Source organism: Engraulis encrasicolus, chromosome 22 (genome assembly GCF_034702125.1).
Source record: "Engraulis encrasicolus isolate BLACKSEA-1 chromosome 22, IST_EnEncr_1.0, whole genome shotgun sequence".
NCBI lineage: Eukaryota > Metazoa > Chordata > Actinopteri > Clupeiformes > Engraulidae > Engraulis > Engraulis encrasicolus.
In genome coordinates, this window is record NC_085878.1 from 11,783,240 (window position 1) to 11,797,391 (window position 14,152).

Sequence of the window (14,152 nt, forward strand, 5' to 3'; positions counted from 1 at the left end):
GAGCAGCACGAAAGAAACTCCTACTTTTAATGGCTGCTTTTCATGCACTAATTCCATTACGACAGCCTTGATGCCGTGCTTGCTTCCACCAAATGCTCACTCATGACAATCAAGGGTCAATTGATTGGTGTTACGTTGGTGAAATTATGTAATGTTTTGTACATGCAGGTATTGTCCGTACCACACAAATCTGTACCACACAAATCTAAAACAGTTCCCTGACCACCTCCCAAACCTGTTACACAGTAGTACAAACTAATGCCTTCACTAAAGGGGCTTCCAGCAAAGGGGTTTAAGGCTGAGCAGCCCACTGTACTTACACCCTGGCTGACTCTCACTCTCTCTCTCTGAGACAGGGGCAAGCAGGTGTGTGTTCCCTGGCTGCCCAGGGCTCTCTTGGTCTTCTGGCCTCAATTTGAGCCAATCCCTGCCTCCGATCTCACAGCAAACTTTCCGTAACAAACACACACCCTCATGCACCCATCTAACTCACAGCACACAAGCCACAGGGAGGGCTCACGTGAGCTGAATGTGCGTACTGCTTCTTAACTTAACACCCCACCCCCACACCTCCTCCTCCACAGCGTGTGTATGTGTATGTGTATGGTTAAGCCGGAGTGTGGAGGAGCATAAAGGCCTGCTTTCAGCCCCTACGTGAGGGCAGCACGGCACTGTGGGAGCCTTTCAGAGAGGGAGCCCACGGGCCGAGAGGAGAGGAGCACTTGCACACACAAAACACTGGACTTTCTCTCTCTCTCTCTCTTTCTCTCTCTCTTTCTCTCTCTCTCTCTCTCTCTCTCTCTCTCTCTCGCCAACCCAAGAGCAGAGGAGATTCGTTCTAAAAATGGCAACTCCACAGAGTAGGTTGTGTAGGTACACAAAGCTTTTATTTGGAGCGGTGGTCAGAAGGCCGGTCTGTGTTTGGTTTATCGTGTCGGTGTCATCGGCGACGTGTTGTCCTTTGAGGCGGGCGGATGTCTGTTTGTCTTCCCCTCCACCCTCCTTGCCTCCTCCCTAAGCAACAACAACACCACCAGCAGCAGCAGCAGTGGTTCAACCCGCTCCTGACCCGCCCGCACCTACACAATGGCCTTAAGACACAGGCGTCTGTTGAGAGCGGCCGCCACCCCACCCAAAAGCCACCTCTGCCCCAGCAGGCTGCTGTTGCTGCGGGACGGACGTCACATCCATTAGGGCTTTGTGTTTTTTCTCAGAGCTGCCTTTGCACGTGGGTTGGTCCTATACACCAACCGGCTCACTCAACCACACAGCTGACGTGGTGAGGCTAAAATTATATGCAGAATTGTGGAACTGGAAAAAAGGCTGTCATTCATCTGTGCTGTGTGTGTGCGTGCGCGTGCGAGTGTATGTGCATGGGTGTGTGTCTGTAGGTTGAGAGTGCTGCAATCAAGCTGCAAAGACTCTTTCCATGGGTGGAGTTTTTTTTAAATTTGCATCAGAGAAACCGACACCTCCGCCCCAGTGTTGAGTGTCAAGTCCGAGAGAGGGCTAGATGGATTTCTGCCGGATTAAGTGTCGGTGTGTCTGAGTCAGGAGCTGCTGGAATTAACCAAGCTGACGGCACGCTTAGAGGCGTTCCCTTATGCATAAGGAATCAAGGAGACACAGTCAGCTTTATAGGTATGAGGAAAACGCCTAGGCATAGAGTATCGCATGTTTGTTTTCACGCAAACCTCTAATGTAAACGAGTCAGATGGGTGTCAAGGGATACCATGTCAGTTGTTGATCCGTCGTAAACAATGCAACAGTCTGTAAGACCCCCCGAGGCAAGTGCCTCCACAGATGGCTTTAGCACAGTTGTGCCACAGTCCGAGCCCGGCTGCATTCTGCACTCTGAAGCACTTGTGACTTTCAAACAGTGGTGGATGGTGGATGGGTGGATGCTGAGCCCTTGCGCTGTTAACAGTTAGTTTCTGTGGCTAGTAGCCTAGTGCGATCTGCTTTAGCTACAGAGTGCTAGCGACAGGATTGCAGCTGAGCCTCCGAATTCTGAGTAAGTCCGCTTTGATATTGAACCCAGAACAGAGGACTAGGATGCTCTAGCTTTTCTTTGTGTGTTGATCAGTGATTTGGAACAAACCTGGACATTAAATTCGACATTATAAGTAGTTTATCAGTTATAATGTAGCGGAAAATGAGTTGCATCAAAAAGGAAACCATCCAGGTTTACTGAAGACTGTTTCTCCAATTAATTAACATTTGACTAAGGGTATACTCTTCATCGTTTCGTTTCTATTAGTGATAGGCCGATTGCTCTTGAGGCCAGTCGTGACCCTGCTTGTATGTCAGTCAGGGCATATCGGGTGGTGTATAATGACTGGTGGTGGGTCGGGGTTGGCCTGACAGCTCGTCCAGACTCGGGTGTTAATTACCATGCTTGGGTTTCAGGTGGTGTGGGCCACCACCATATTACTTTGACTGGGGGCAGATCTGCATATGCGTTATGCGCGTGCAGTACATTCCAAGCATGTTCCTGCTAGTGAGAGCAATGATGGCAGATGGCGCTTTGGCAAGTCTGCGAGCTAGACAGTGAGAAAGCAGCAGACACTTGTTTTTTGTTTGTTTTTTTACTTGCATATTTACCTGCAGGGTTTATACAGCAATCTCTCTCTCTCTCTCTCTCTCTCTCTCTCTCTCTCTCTCTCTCTCTCTCTCTCTCTCTCTCTCTCTCTCTCTCTCGCTCTCTCTCTCTCTCTCTCTTCGCCCACCCCATTGGCAACCCTTATCACTGGTAGGACTGTTTTCATGATGTGGTGGTGGTAGCGGTTAGCTAAATTGACAGATGATGTGAATCATTACGGCGAGGTGTCTCTGCTTTTGCATGTTTGTGCTAGAGCAAGATGCTAGCACAGCGGGCTGTTTGTTTTGGGTAAGATAAGCAGCCTGGGCTGCCCAGGGGCCCAGCTGTGAGGGACCGAGGGAGGCAGACTGGCAGACAGTGTCAGTGTGTGGAGAAGGAGGAGGAGGAGGAGGAGGAGGATGGAGAGAAGAGAGAGAGGGAGGCTCTGGGTGTTGTGAAAACACAGGCACAAAGAGAGCTGAGTAGGTGCAGGCTGAAGCCGAGGCAGCCAGACAGACACTGCAGAGGAGAGGAGAGGAGAGGGGAAAAGAGGAGAGCACGGAGAGGAGTGCGCCTACTGATCAGCTCTGTCTACTGCTAGCAAACACTGCCATATTTATGGGCCCAGGTCAGCAGTCTGTAGATCAGTGTGTGTCTGTGTCTGTATGCGTGTGTCTTTTTGTGTGATGACCATTTCTATAAAAGCATGATAAGCTGGCAGACAGCCTGGTTTGCTGCTGCCTCTCTGTCTTCTTCCGGCTAATTTTAACACACTTGGGTGGGTATTGTATTTAGGATTTTAGCAGGCCCTCCTCTCCTCTACTCCCCTCACTGCTCTCATCTACTCTCCACACATCCTCCCCACACTAGGACCCCACCCTTGCTTGAAGCCTGCAAGAGAAACGGTGCCAATTCCTCTCTGAGCATCTGTTTGGTTGGCTGATCTAGATTCGGGCAGATTGCGGGGGCTTGTATCTCTCCCTGCGGTTGTTCCGCTGTGTATGTTTTCCGTGGGCTTATCTCATAGTACTGAGAGGGTGCTTTTCATGCCCACACATACTGGAGTACAGTGCAGTTCTGATCTGGCGTCACTGTGTAACTACTTCATTCTCTACAGAATGTCCACTAACCATATTTATCTGGTTATTTTTCTCTCTCCGCTGTGCAGATGCAGGTGAGGAGTTTTTTGAGCATGATGCGGAGGAGTTCCTGGTGTTCCTGACACTGCTCATCACAGAGGGCCGCACGCCGGAATGTTCCGTCAAGGGCCGCACTGAGGGCCTCCACTGCCCCCCCGCCCAGTCAGCGCAACCAGTCACCAACACCACCAAGCACGAATGCAGTGACAAACTGCCACAGGTACAGATGGACCTCATGAAACAACGTCTTTCACAGAGTAAAACACACATTTTTCATTAGTGTAAAGGCAAATGCCAACCATAACTGTGTGAAAAGATGAACGTTTTTGCAACGCCCATTCATTCAAGAATAAGTGAATGCAGGGCAAATGTGGCACAGCACACCGGTGCACCTGGCACCATGCAGGCTTCATGCATTGCCCGTGGGGCCCCCGGTTCTAATCCTGCCTGGGTCGTCTTGTTTACCAGCCCTGCCCTACCTCAATCTCCCACTTGCTTCCTGTTTGCTCTCACACTGTCCTCAGTGTCCTGCCTAAATAAACACAAAAAGCCCCAAAAATATATTGGGGGAGATTAGGTAATTTAAATTCTACAAACGTATCGGATGACGCACGTTTTAGAAAACTAGTATACAATGTTTAAAAGCGTGATCGCTTTTTTCTCTTGGCAAGCGTTGGCATCGGTGCGCCAAAATAATTCATGAGACATAGCTCTCTTGATTCAAACTCTTAGCTAAAGCTGAGAATAGAACTTATTTAAAAATAGATTTTGTACATCCGTTCAGCTATTCATACCCTCTCATGGAGTGGGCAAGTGAAGGTCGTTAAAGTGCCGTCTTCTTTTTTTGACTCCTGAAAACAGCCCATTGCTGACTGCTATGGCAGCTAATCTTATCTCCTTTGTGTGTGTATACGTATGGAGAGAGAAGAAACCACTTTTTAAATGTATATTTTGGGCTTTTGCCTTTATTATTATAGGGTAGTGATGAGAGACAGCAATTGAGAGGGAGAGAGATGGGGTAGGGTTTGGAAATGACCAAGGACAGACTTGAATGTCGCCCGTACAAGGGCAGGTGTACTAGTGCGCAGAGCCACAGCACCCCTTTAATACATTTTGATAAAGATTGCAGGCACACATACTATATTTTGCATTTCCACGAAAGACACAAAATGGTCACTTTGGAAATATTTGGCTATGTGTTGCTGTCTAATTGCAAGTATTTTGGTATTTGTCCTCCGAAATGAAATCATTAAAATGTGTCTGTCTTCCCCTTGTCCCCCACCCCACAGTGTCGGCAGGCCAAGAAGACGCGCTCGGAGGTGGTGCTGCTGTGGAGGAACAACATTCCCATCATGATCGAGGTGATGCTGCTGCCCGACTGTTGCTACAGCGACGAGGGCCTGGCCACCGACGGGACCGACCTTAGTGACCCGGCCATCAAGCAGGACGCTCTGCTCCTGGAGAGATGGACCCTGCAGCCCGTGCCCAGACAGTACGTGTTGTCAGGACTCATTTATACTGTATGTCAGAACCAGAATCACAGATGTATATAGAAACAGGCCTAATAACTAAATATAAGCAGAGAAAGAGACCGAGACAAGGTGGTGCTGGTTACCCGGCCATAGAAATCGGACACCTTGCTCCTGGAGAGATGGACCCTGCAGCCTGTGCTCAGACAGTACGATAACATCATAATGCTAAGAAATAAACATAATCAGGTAGATAGAGATAGGGCGTTGGCTTCCTGCCATCAAGCAGGACGCCCTATTGCCTGGAGAGGTGGCCACTGCAGCCTGAGTAGTATAGCATCACTCCGCTCAAATGGCAGTATCGTCACTCCTCCTTTATATGTCAGAAACGGATATGTCAATAAAGCTAACAAAGCAGGACGCCCTGCTCCTAGAGAGGTGCCCTACAGCCCGTACCGAGACAGGAGGTCACCCTTCCTTTATACATCACTACCACAAATGGAAATGGAAAGCTAATAATATAGATATGGAAAGAGAGAGGCAGAGAAATAAGGGGCTGGTGGTGGGATCATCAAGCTGGACATCCCACTGCTGCAGACGTGGATATCACACCTCCTTGATATATCGCAACTAGAATCAGAGATGGAAATGGTAATAAAGCTAGTACATAAATATAGACTGGAGTGACAAGGTGAAACAATAGCAAGTCTTAGCGACAGAGAGAGGTAGTGACCCAGCCAGTGTTAATTTTGTCAGCTTTTTTTTATTTAGTCGTAGTCTTAGTCACGATGACGAAAATCAATTTTAGTCTTTGTCATATTTTAGTCATTGCCTTCCCAATTTAGTCTTAGTCTTTGTGTAAATGACGAAAACCAATTTTAGTCTTAGTCAATTTTTAGTCATTTTAGTCAACACTATACATAATAGAACTTATCCACACACTGCTTCTCTTTTTAACATATATCATTGACTGTACAGAGTAAACCCTCTCCGCACACTGCTTCTCTTTTTAACATGCATCACACTGTGCAGAATTTAACTTCTTCACACACTGGTTCTCTTTTTCTCTATTTTATTTAACACCAGTGTTAATTTAGTCAGCTTCTTAGTCACAATGACGAAAATCAATTTTAGTTTTAGTCATATTTTAGTCCTTGCCTTCCCAATTTAGTCTTAGTCTTAGTCTAAATGACGAAAATCAAAAAAGGGCTTTGACGAAATATTTTAGTCATATTCATGGTTGACATGGTTGAAATTAACACTGGAGCCAGCCCTGCTTGATGCTCTGTTTTGACCCTCCTGGAGGTTCTGTTTTGGCCATGCTAAATGCTCTGTTTTGACCCTGCTGTGTCTGGTCTTCTTGCCTTAGGACAATCCAGCAGCAGGGTCAAAACTTAACCTTCTCTTCTTTAATAATAAAAAAAAGTACAGGAGGGTGGGCGGTGGCCACCACCACTTCTTCGAACCCCTCTTCTTCTACGTCACATGACCTCTATGACGTTTGTGTGCTAGAGCCAGCATAACCATAGGTCCTCTAACTGGTGTTGCATATGAACAATATACTGTACAAACACAATGCAAATGCAAACACGGTCAAGCAGGAATTAAAGATCTGGCTTCAGAGAGTTAAAACCCTGCCTGTGCTGTGGAGCACCACGTATGGTAGAGCACCCATACCATATACATGGGGACCTTTAGGGTTTTAGTCTAGCCCGCGTTGTTTCCTAGCCCTAGATCATCTCTCGTCTGGCAATTTTTTCAGCCCCATCTTCACTGTCCTGTGATAATAAAGGAACGAAAAGCCCAAAAAATTGTTAAAAAAAATTAAAGATACTCTGCCAGTATATGACATTTTTGTAATCAGATATTCCAAATGAGAAATTTTTCCATCACATTGGTACATCAACTATGTGTTTTGTGCAGGAAGAGGACACATAGAAGACAGAGTTTTGCCTTTCTGTAGGCACGATCACCAATTCTGGTTGGCTGGTTAAATGAGCTGCATGAAAACCACACCAGACCTCCATTTAGCCCCGAGCCACCGTTGCACAGATGGTTTTCAAATGCCTAATTAGCAGTCCCAAATGTTTTAACAAGACGCCTGCTCGTTCTTTAGTCTTTTAGCAACTTTTTAATAGCCATAATCATTTCTTATTGCTATGAACTCAACCACAATGCTCGTGCCCTTTTCAATTATGCTGTTGGGAATAGATGGACCTGAAAGTGTTTTGTGTTTTGTTTCACTGCCCTTCCCCTGAGACTGAGGATTGCCCCATCTATGGCGTCCATTTTGTACTGTGCTGTACTGTAGTGTAAGGAATGTGGTTTGTGAAATATGGCTTTGTCTGATTTTTGTTATTGTCGAGCATCCATATATCAGCAGTTGCATACAGTATATTAAAAGGGATGTCTTTCTTTGTGGCTGACATTAAAAACAATAGAAAAACAGTACAGTGCCAACAAGACAAATAAACAGTAATGCAATATAATAAAGTTGCTGATAAAATGATTAGATTTCTCTTGGCAGGACATTCATCCAGCCAAATGAGAAAATGACTCAACAAAAGAGTACAAGAGAATGCATTGATTATTTTATAGAAACACTGATAGAATAACTGAACAGCAAGGTTTTTACAGTAATTGGCAATAATAGTATATGACATGTGAATAACTTCTGACTAATAACTGTCGTCTGTAATGTGTTTTTGTCAGGAGTGGAGATCGCTTCATCGAGGAGAAGACTCTGCTGCTGGCCGTGCGCTCCTACGTCTTCTTCTCCCAGCTCAGCGCCTGGCTCAGTGCCTCACACGGAATTGTCCCCAGAAACATCCTCTACAGGTCTGTATGGGGTTGCAGACCAACATGATTACCTGTGTCTGTGTCTGTGTCTGTGCTGTGTGCTTGTTTGTGAATGTGTGTGTGGCAGGTATTTGCACCAGAATTTGCACCAGAAAAACAAATGCTGGTCACAGACAGTGTTAAAGTGTCTGGTAATTTTTTGACACAAAATGAAAAGAATCGCTTCCAGTGGATGATTAGTTGTGTCATTTTTTGTCAGTGGCTTGTAAATATTTACATGTTTAAGTGTTTTAAGCATTTCTGTCTGCTGCGTTTTTTGGTCTTGTGCAGAATAAGCGCCGCAGACGAGGAACTGGTGTGGAACTTCTCCCAGACCCCGTCGGAGCACGCCTTCCCTGTCCCCAACGTCTCGCACAGCGTGGCCCTCAAGGTCCGCGTGCAGTCACTGCCGCGCCAGCCCAACTACCCAGTCCTCAAGTGTAGCATCCACTCCGGCCTCCCGCTGCTGGGCAAGAAGGGCCTAGACCCCACCACCGAGAGCCTGGTGCGCAGTGCCGAGCTGAGCGAAGCTCTCAGCCCCCACCTCCACCACCACCCCTGCCTGCCGGGCTCGCCCCTCTTCCAGCGTCCTCCCCTCAATCACCACCACTCTATGCCCCCTCAGAGCCCCCGGAATTCCCGCAAATGTCCCCTGCCCGACGCTCTGCCCCCCAGCAAAGCCGTGAAGTGGTTCTACTCTAAGCTCAGCAGCTCTCCAGACACGCGGACGCCCTTGGACTGCTACAATCCTTGTGCCAACGGGACGGAGAGCCCCAAGGCCCCCCCTCCGCAAGGCAGGGAGTCCCCCGTCCGAGCGTTCAAGTCCCTCTCCCTGGGTGACCCGCTGGCCGCGCCTGGCGTCAGCCCTCGTCTCTCGGCGGGCGAGACCAACCCTCTGATTGGCTCCCTGCTGCAGGAGAGACAGGAGGTGATAGCGCGCATCGCCCAGCGCCTGAACTTCTGCGACCCCACCGCGCCCCACCTCCCCGACGGCCTCTTCTCCGTCTCGACTGCTCCTCAGAGCTCCAAGTCCTCCGCGCCTGAGCAGGAGCCACTGCTGTACAAGAAGACCAAAGAACCGCCCTGCTTCCACGGCCTGACACAGCCACAGCAGCAGAAGCAACAGCAGCAGCCGCCGCCACACTCGCACCAGAACGACACAGAGGAGGAGCGCCACCACCGGCCCTCTCGGCCATCTCCCTTCGACACGCCCGTCAGCCCTCGTAGCCGCAGCCGATTGGACCACGACTCGCAGCAGAGCCACCCCTCCACCACTTCCTCTCCCTCCGCCTCGTCCAAGCCCGCCTCCTGCCGTCGTCTGCTGCTCCCGGAGCCGGCCGACAACAGCTCGCTGCTGAGCGAGGCGGTGCAGGACATCTCGCGCCTCATCCAGGAGCGGCTCCAGCAGTCCCACCAGCTGCTCCACTGCACCTACAAGCTCTGCCGCCAGGGGGGCCTGGTGAAGGGGGACCAGGCGGAGTCTAGTAACGGGCACTGCAACGCCTCGCCACCATCACTGCCGCCACCTTCGCCCAGCTCACCCAGTACCCTCAATGGCACCATCACCAGAGAGCACGATTGTTCCCGCAAGCCCTCCTCACCCGCACAGAACATCATGGCCTGTCCCAAACTTGAAGCAATGATGCCGCATCGGCCCAAGTCGCCGGCGTCCGCATCGGACCGTTTACAGAATGCCAAAAAGGAGGCGTGCCGCCGCAGCCCCAGCCCTCTGAGGGACGGCTGCCTCCGGCCCCCGGTCCTCAGGGACATCACCCAGAGGCCCAAGCAGAGAGGCTCGTCCCCCAGCCACAGCCCCAGAAACCTCAGCCGCAGCCCCAGCCCCAGCCCTAGCCCCAGCCCCAGCCCCAGCCCCAGCCCGAGCCCTCCTGCCTTCACTGACGCCCCCAAGATGGACCTCATCCACAGCCTCGCTCTCAGGGACTCCCCGAGCCCAGTCAACCACACAGACGCCACCCAGCCCTATTCGCACACTCACCCTTACTCACACCCCCATGCCCTCAGAGAATCCGCCTACAGCCCCACGCCTCGAGATGGCACCCACAGACCCCTAATCTGGGACGCTGCCCAGCGGGATGTCCGGGGGGGTGCCCTCACCGACAGGGACAACACGACCCAGCCCACTTGCACAGAATTGGCACCGGTCGCTGAAAAAGCTGACCCACGGCCACGCGATGAAAACCAAGACCCTTCGAACTCCACAACCTGCACAGCCACTAGCCTTACCCACGCGGCCCACAGCCCTGACCGAAGCCCCTTTCACTCAGACAGGATTGTCAACGGAGATGCCAGGAGTCCTCTGGTAGGACCTTCACTCACTTCCTTACTTTACTAAAAAGTGCTGTAAAATGAGGTATTCCTACATACAGGACATTCAGTACAGTGTAATTAGGTATATTTGGCAGTAGTACATATCCTGGGATCATAATGTCCAAGTATCCCTTTTACTTGTGTTAACATATCATTTCTCTAGTTAGATGCTTTGTCTCTCAGTCTGGGTTATTAGAATCAGCTGGTTCGGAAAGAATACTTGAATCGAATATCTGGCATGGCTTTATCTTTCTAAAGCCAGGATGTCAATCTAACAGTAACTGCTGATTGTTTTACAGCCTGCTCTTAAATATCTACATGCTTTCACAGTCCTGTAAAAGTAATTTATTTTTTAGATACATAACCATAAATGATAGAAATAGTAAATCACTGCCGACCTTTGTCGATTGCAGAGAGCAAACCCTCCTGCGTCTCCTCTGAAGCCGTGCAATAACTGGAAGAAGCAGAATCGCCACTCCATAGATGGGACCAACACCAAAGCGTTCCATCCCTGCACAGGCCTGCCTCTCCTGTCCAGCCCAGTACGTACTGTTTACCCCCAGACCACCAAAATCACAGCTCGACTAAGCGTTACATGCATATGTATTGAGTGTTTGATTATTCCTAGTTAGGTACTGGTGGTAATTACTTTGGTTACGATTCGAAGTACAAAAGTTTTACAAAGTAGAACTTATTTTTACAGCATTTTTCCCAGATGGGAAAATTAAATAGTGGTTCAATGGCTGGTCCCTCACTTTGTTAACTATTATTTATGAATGTGTATTAAGGCTGTTGTTTCTGAACAAATTTCCACAATAAAACAAAAATGACGGTTGAAGTTAGAAGAAATCGATCAACTTCACAGCAAAAAAAAAAGACAAGTAATAAATCATGGCTAGCCATTGAAAAACAAATCCTCACTGGCCATTGATATAGCACACATGCCTTTGTCCCACAAGTTGGCTCTGAAGATTGAAAAATTCCACTGCGTTGTGGTTGCACGTGAAGAGAACCCTCCTCTTATGTGAACATGGGAACCACATGGCATCTAGGAAATATAACAACACTTCATTATTTAGTACAGTTCAGCTGGTCAGAACTGTGTGTTTATGTCTTGAGATGAGTCATCAGATGTGCGAGTGTGTGTGTTTAGATCCTGTTTTGATGTTTGAGTCAGACACATGACTCGCAATTGCTTCATCGGACAGGAGGCTATGACTCGACTGAACTTCCCGTCTGGCCCAGTAAGCGCTGCTGTCCCTTCAGAAAAGCTCCTATATCCTGTCGTTTTTTTAGAGGCCTGTGTTTGAGTTCAGATGCGTGAGAGGAGCTCTCGGCTGGGTGGTGCTTGCTTGTGTTTGGCTGTTGTTGTGGTTTTCGCTGTTTCCCTCTCTGTTGACTACTCCAGTTAGCTCAGAGCACAACCCAAAACCCGTCTTGCACAACCAGCTGTTTCTCACCACAACGGCTTCTTAAAGCTGTAAGGCAATGAAAACTGGCTCCAAAAAACAAAATTGCCAGTAACATTAGATGGGTTCTTCTAGCTAATTAAGTGTTTATCGTTGCCATATGAGCAGTTGAACTTGAGCCATAATGTAAAGAGTGTTTGGCTTTCCCCTTAGCAGTCATAAACTGATGGAAACTATTGAAGTGATTCGAACTGACGGTACCAGTATTCAGCTTTTTTTCTGTGTCTGTCAGTTCCTTCTCAGTGGGCTTAGTCATTACTTGGATGTCATTATTTTGTTTTCTGTGTGAAGAACCAGTCAATAACAACTGATGAAACACAAACAAAGCATACATCACCTCATAGCATCTTGTGATTTCATTTGAAATTATCATTCAAGTCTCATCTTGTTTTTATGCGTCCTCCTCAGGTTCCTCAAAGGAAAAGCCAGACTGGATATTTCGACTTAGACACATCACTGATACGCTGCAAAACCCAGCCATGGGCCACTAGCAAAAGGTAATGGTAACAGCACTAACCATTCAGTGCACTGTAATGCTTATTGCATCCATTCCCTGTTTGGAGTGCTCAGCACACTGCCATCTACAGTAAGCACTGCAAAGCTCACACAGCTCTGCCCTGATTCAGCCTTTTCAAAATGGCTGGCTTGTGTACAGTGAGCTGGCAAGCTGTGGTGTCTGCACATTGTAGTAAATATTTTGTGAAGTAGAAAAAGTATGTGTCTTTGTTTGAGTGTATTGATAGTCATATCTTAATAAATATATGGATATACAGTCCCAGGAAAAAGTTTGTACACCTTTTGAAATTTCTTACTTTTTTGTCAAAATTGGTCATAAAACATGGTCTGATCTTCCCGGAAATCACAAGAAGGAACAACCAGAGTCTGCTTTAACTAATTCAACCCAAACATTTACAAGTTTTCATATTTTCATTGGCCATAAGATGTAAACATTTACAGGACAGCAAGGCATAAGTAAGTACACCCTTGCATTCAATAGGTTTTAGGTTTTAAGTTAGTCGCAATAACCTCAACCAGATGTTTCATGTAGTTGCGGATGAGATTAACAAAACAATCTGGATGTATCTGGTCTCCCGCTTCTTTAGAAAACTGCCTCTCGTCAGCAAGGTTTGTGGGATGTCTGGAGTGCATAGCTTTCTTGACTTCATGTCATATAATCTCAATTGTTTTTTGTCAGGGCTTTGACTGGGCTATTCCAGAATGTGTATTTCATTATTATGAAGCCATTCTAAAGTCGATTTGCTTCTGAAGTATGGGTTGTTGTCACATTTCAGCATCCATCCTCTTGTGTGCTTCAACTGTGTGACAGACTACCTCACTTTTTTCTGTAAAATATCTCGATAAACTTCTGAGTTCATTGTTCCACTGATAATAGCAAACTGAAAAGGGCCTGAGGCAGGAAGGTAGCCGCATATAATGATGCTCCCGCCACTATACTCAAAGGTGGAGATGATGTTTTGGTGAAGGTGTGGTTCTCCAGTTCTCCTCCAAACATGACATTGTGTGTTCCCCTGTACAATTCAACTTTGGTTTCAACGTTGGTCTACAGAATATTTTGCAGTAATTCTATGAAGCATATAAATGCTTTTTCGCAAACCTCAAAGGTGCAGCAACATTTTTTTGGACAGAAACCCCATTAATTTTAGATTGGCAGAATGAATCCCATTTTTAGCTATTCTTGGTTACATCTCCTCCTCAGAGTATGGTGGCGGGAGCATCATTATATGCGGCTACCTTGCTGCCTCAGGCCCTTGACAGTTTGCTATTATCAGTGGAACAATGAACTCAAGTTTATTGTGATATTTTACAGACAAAACGTGAGGTAGTCTGTCACACAGTTGAAGCACACAAGAGTATGAGTCCTGAAATGTGACAACAACCCATACTTTAGAAGCAAATCGACTTTAGAATGGATTCATAATAATGAAATACACATTCTGAAATAGCCCAGTCAAAGCTCTGACAAAAAACGATTGAGATTATATGGCATGAAGTCAAGAAAGCTATGCACTCCAGACATCCCACAACCCTTGCTGACGAGAGGCAGTTCTCTAAAGAAGAGGGGGACAAGATACAAACAGATTGTTTTGTTAATCTGACCTGCAACTACAGGACAAGTCTGGTTGATGATATTGCAACTAACTGAGGGTTAAAACCTACTTAATGCAAGGGTGTACTTACTTATGCCCTGCTCTCCTGTGAATGTTATGGCCTTATGACCAATAAAAATATGATAACATGTAAATGTTTGGGTTGAATTAATTAAAGCAGACTCTGATTGTTCCTTCTTGAGATTTCCGGGAAGATCAG

At 47.3% G+C, this 14,152-nt stretch overlaps 1 protein-coding gene across 1 annotated transcript in view; it reads left to right on the top strand.

Moving 5' to 3' along the window:
• The window catches only part of atosa (atos homolog A), a 38,265-nt gene that overhangs the window by 20,746 nt on the left and 3,367 nt on the right, over nt 1-14,152 (top strand). The window contains exons 2-7 of the mRNA XM_063188126.1: nt 3,750-3,940; nt 5,010-5,212; nt 7,902-8,027; nt 8,319-10,347; nt 10,769-10,897; nt 12,233-12,321. Coding sequence (XP_063044196.1) covers nt 3,750-3,940; nt 5,010-5,212; nt 7,902-8,027; nt 8,319-10,347; nt 10,769-10,897; nt 12,233-12,321 — 2,767 coding nt within the window. The remainder of the gene's footprint in view (nt 1-3,749; nt 3,941-5,009; nt 5,213-7,901; nt 8,028-8,318; nt 10,348-10,768; nt 10,898-12,232; nt 12,322-14,152) is intronic.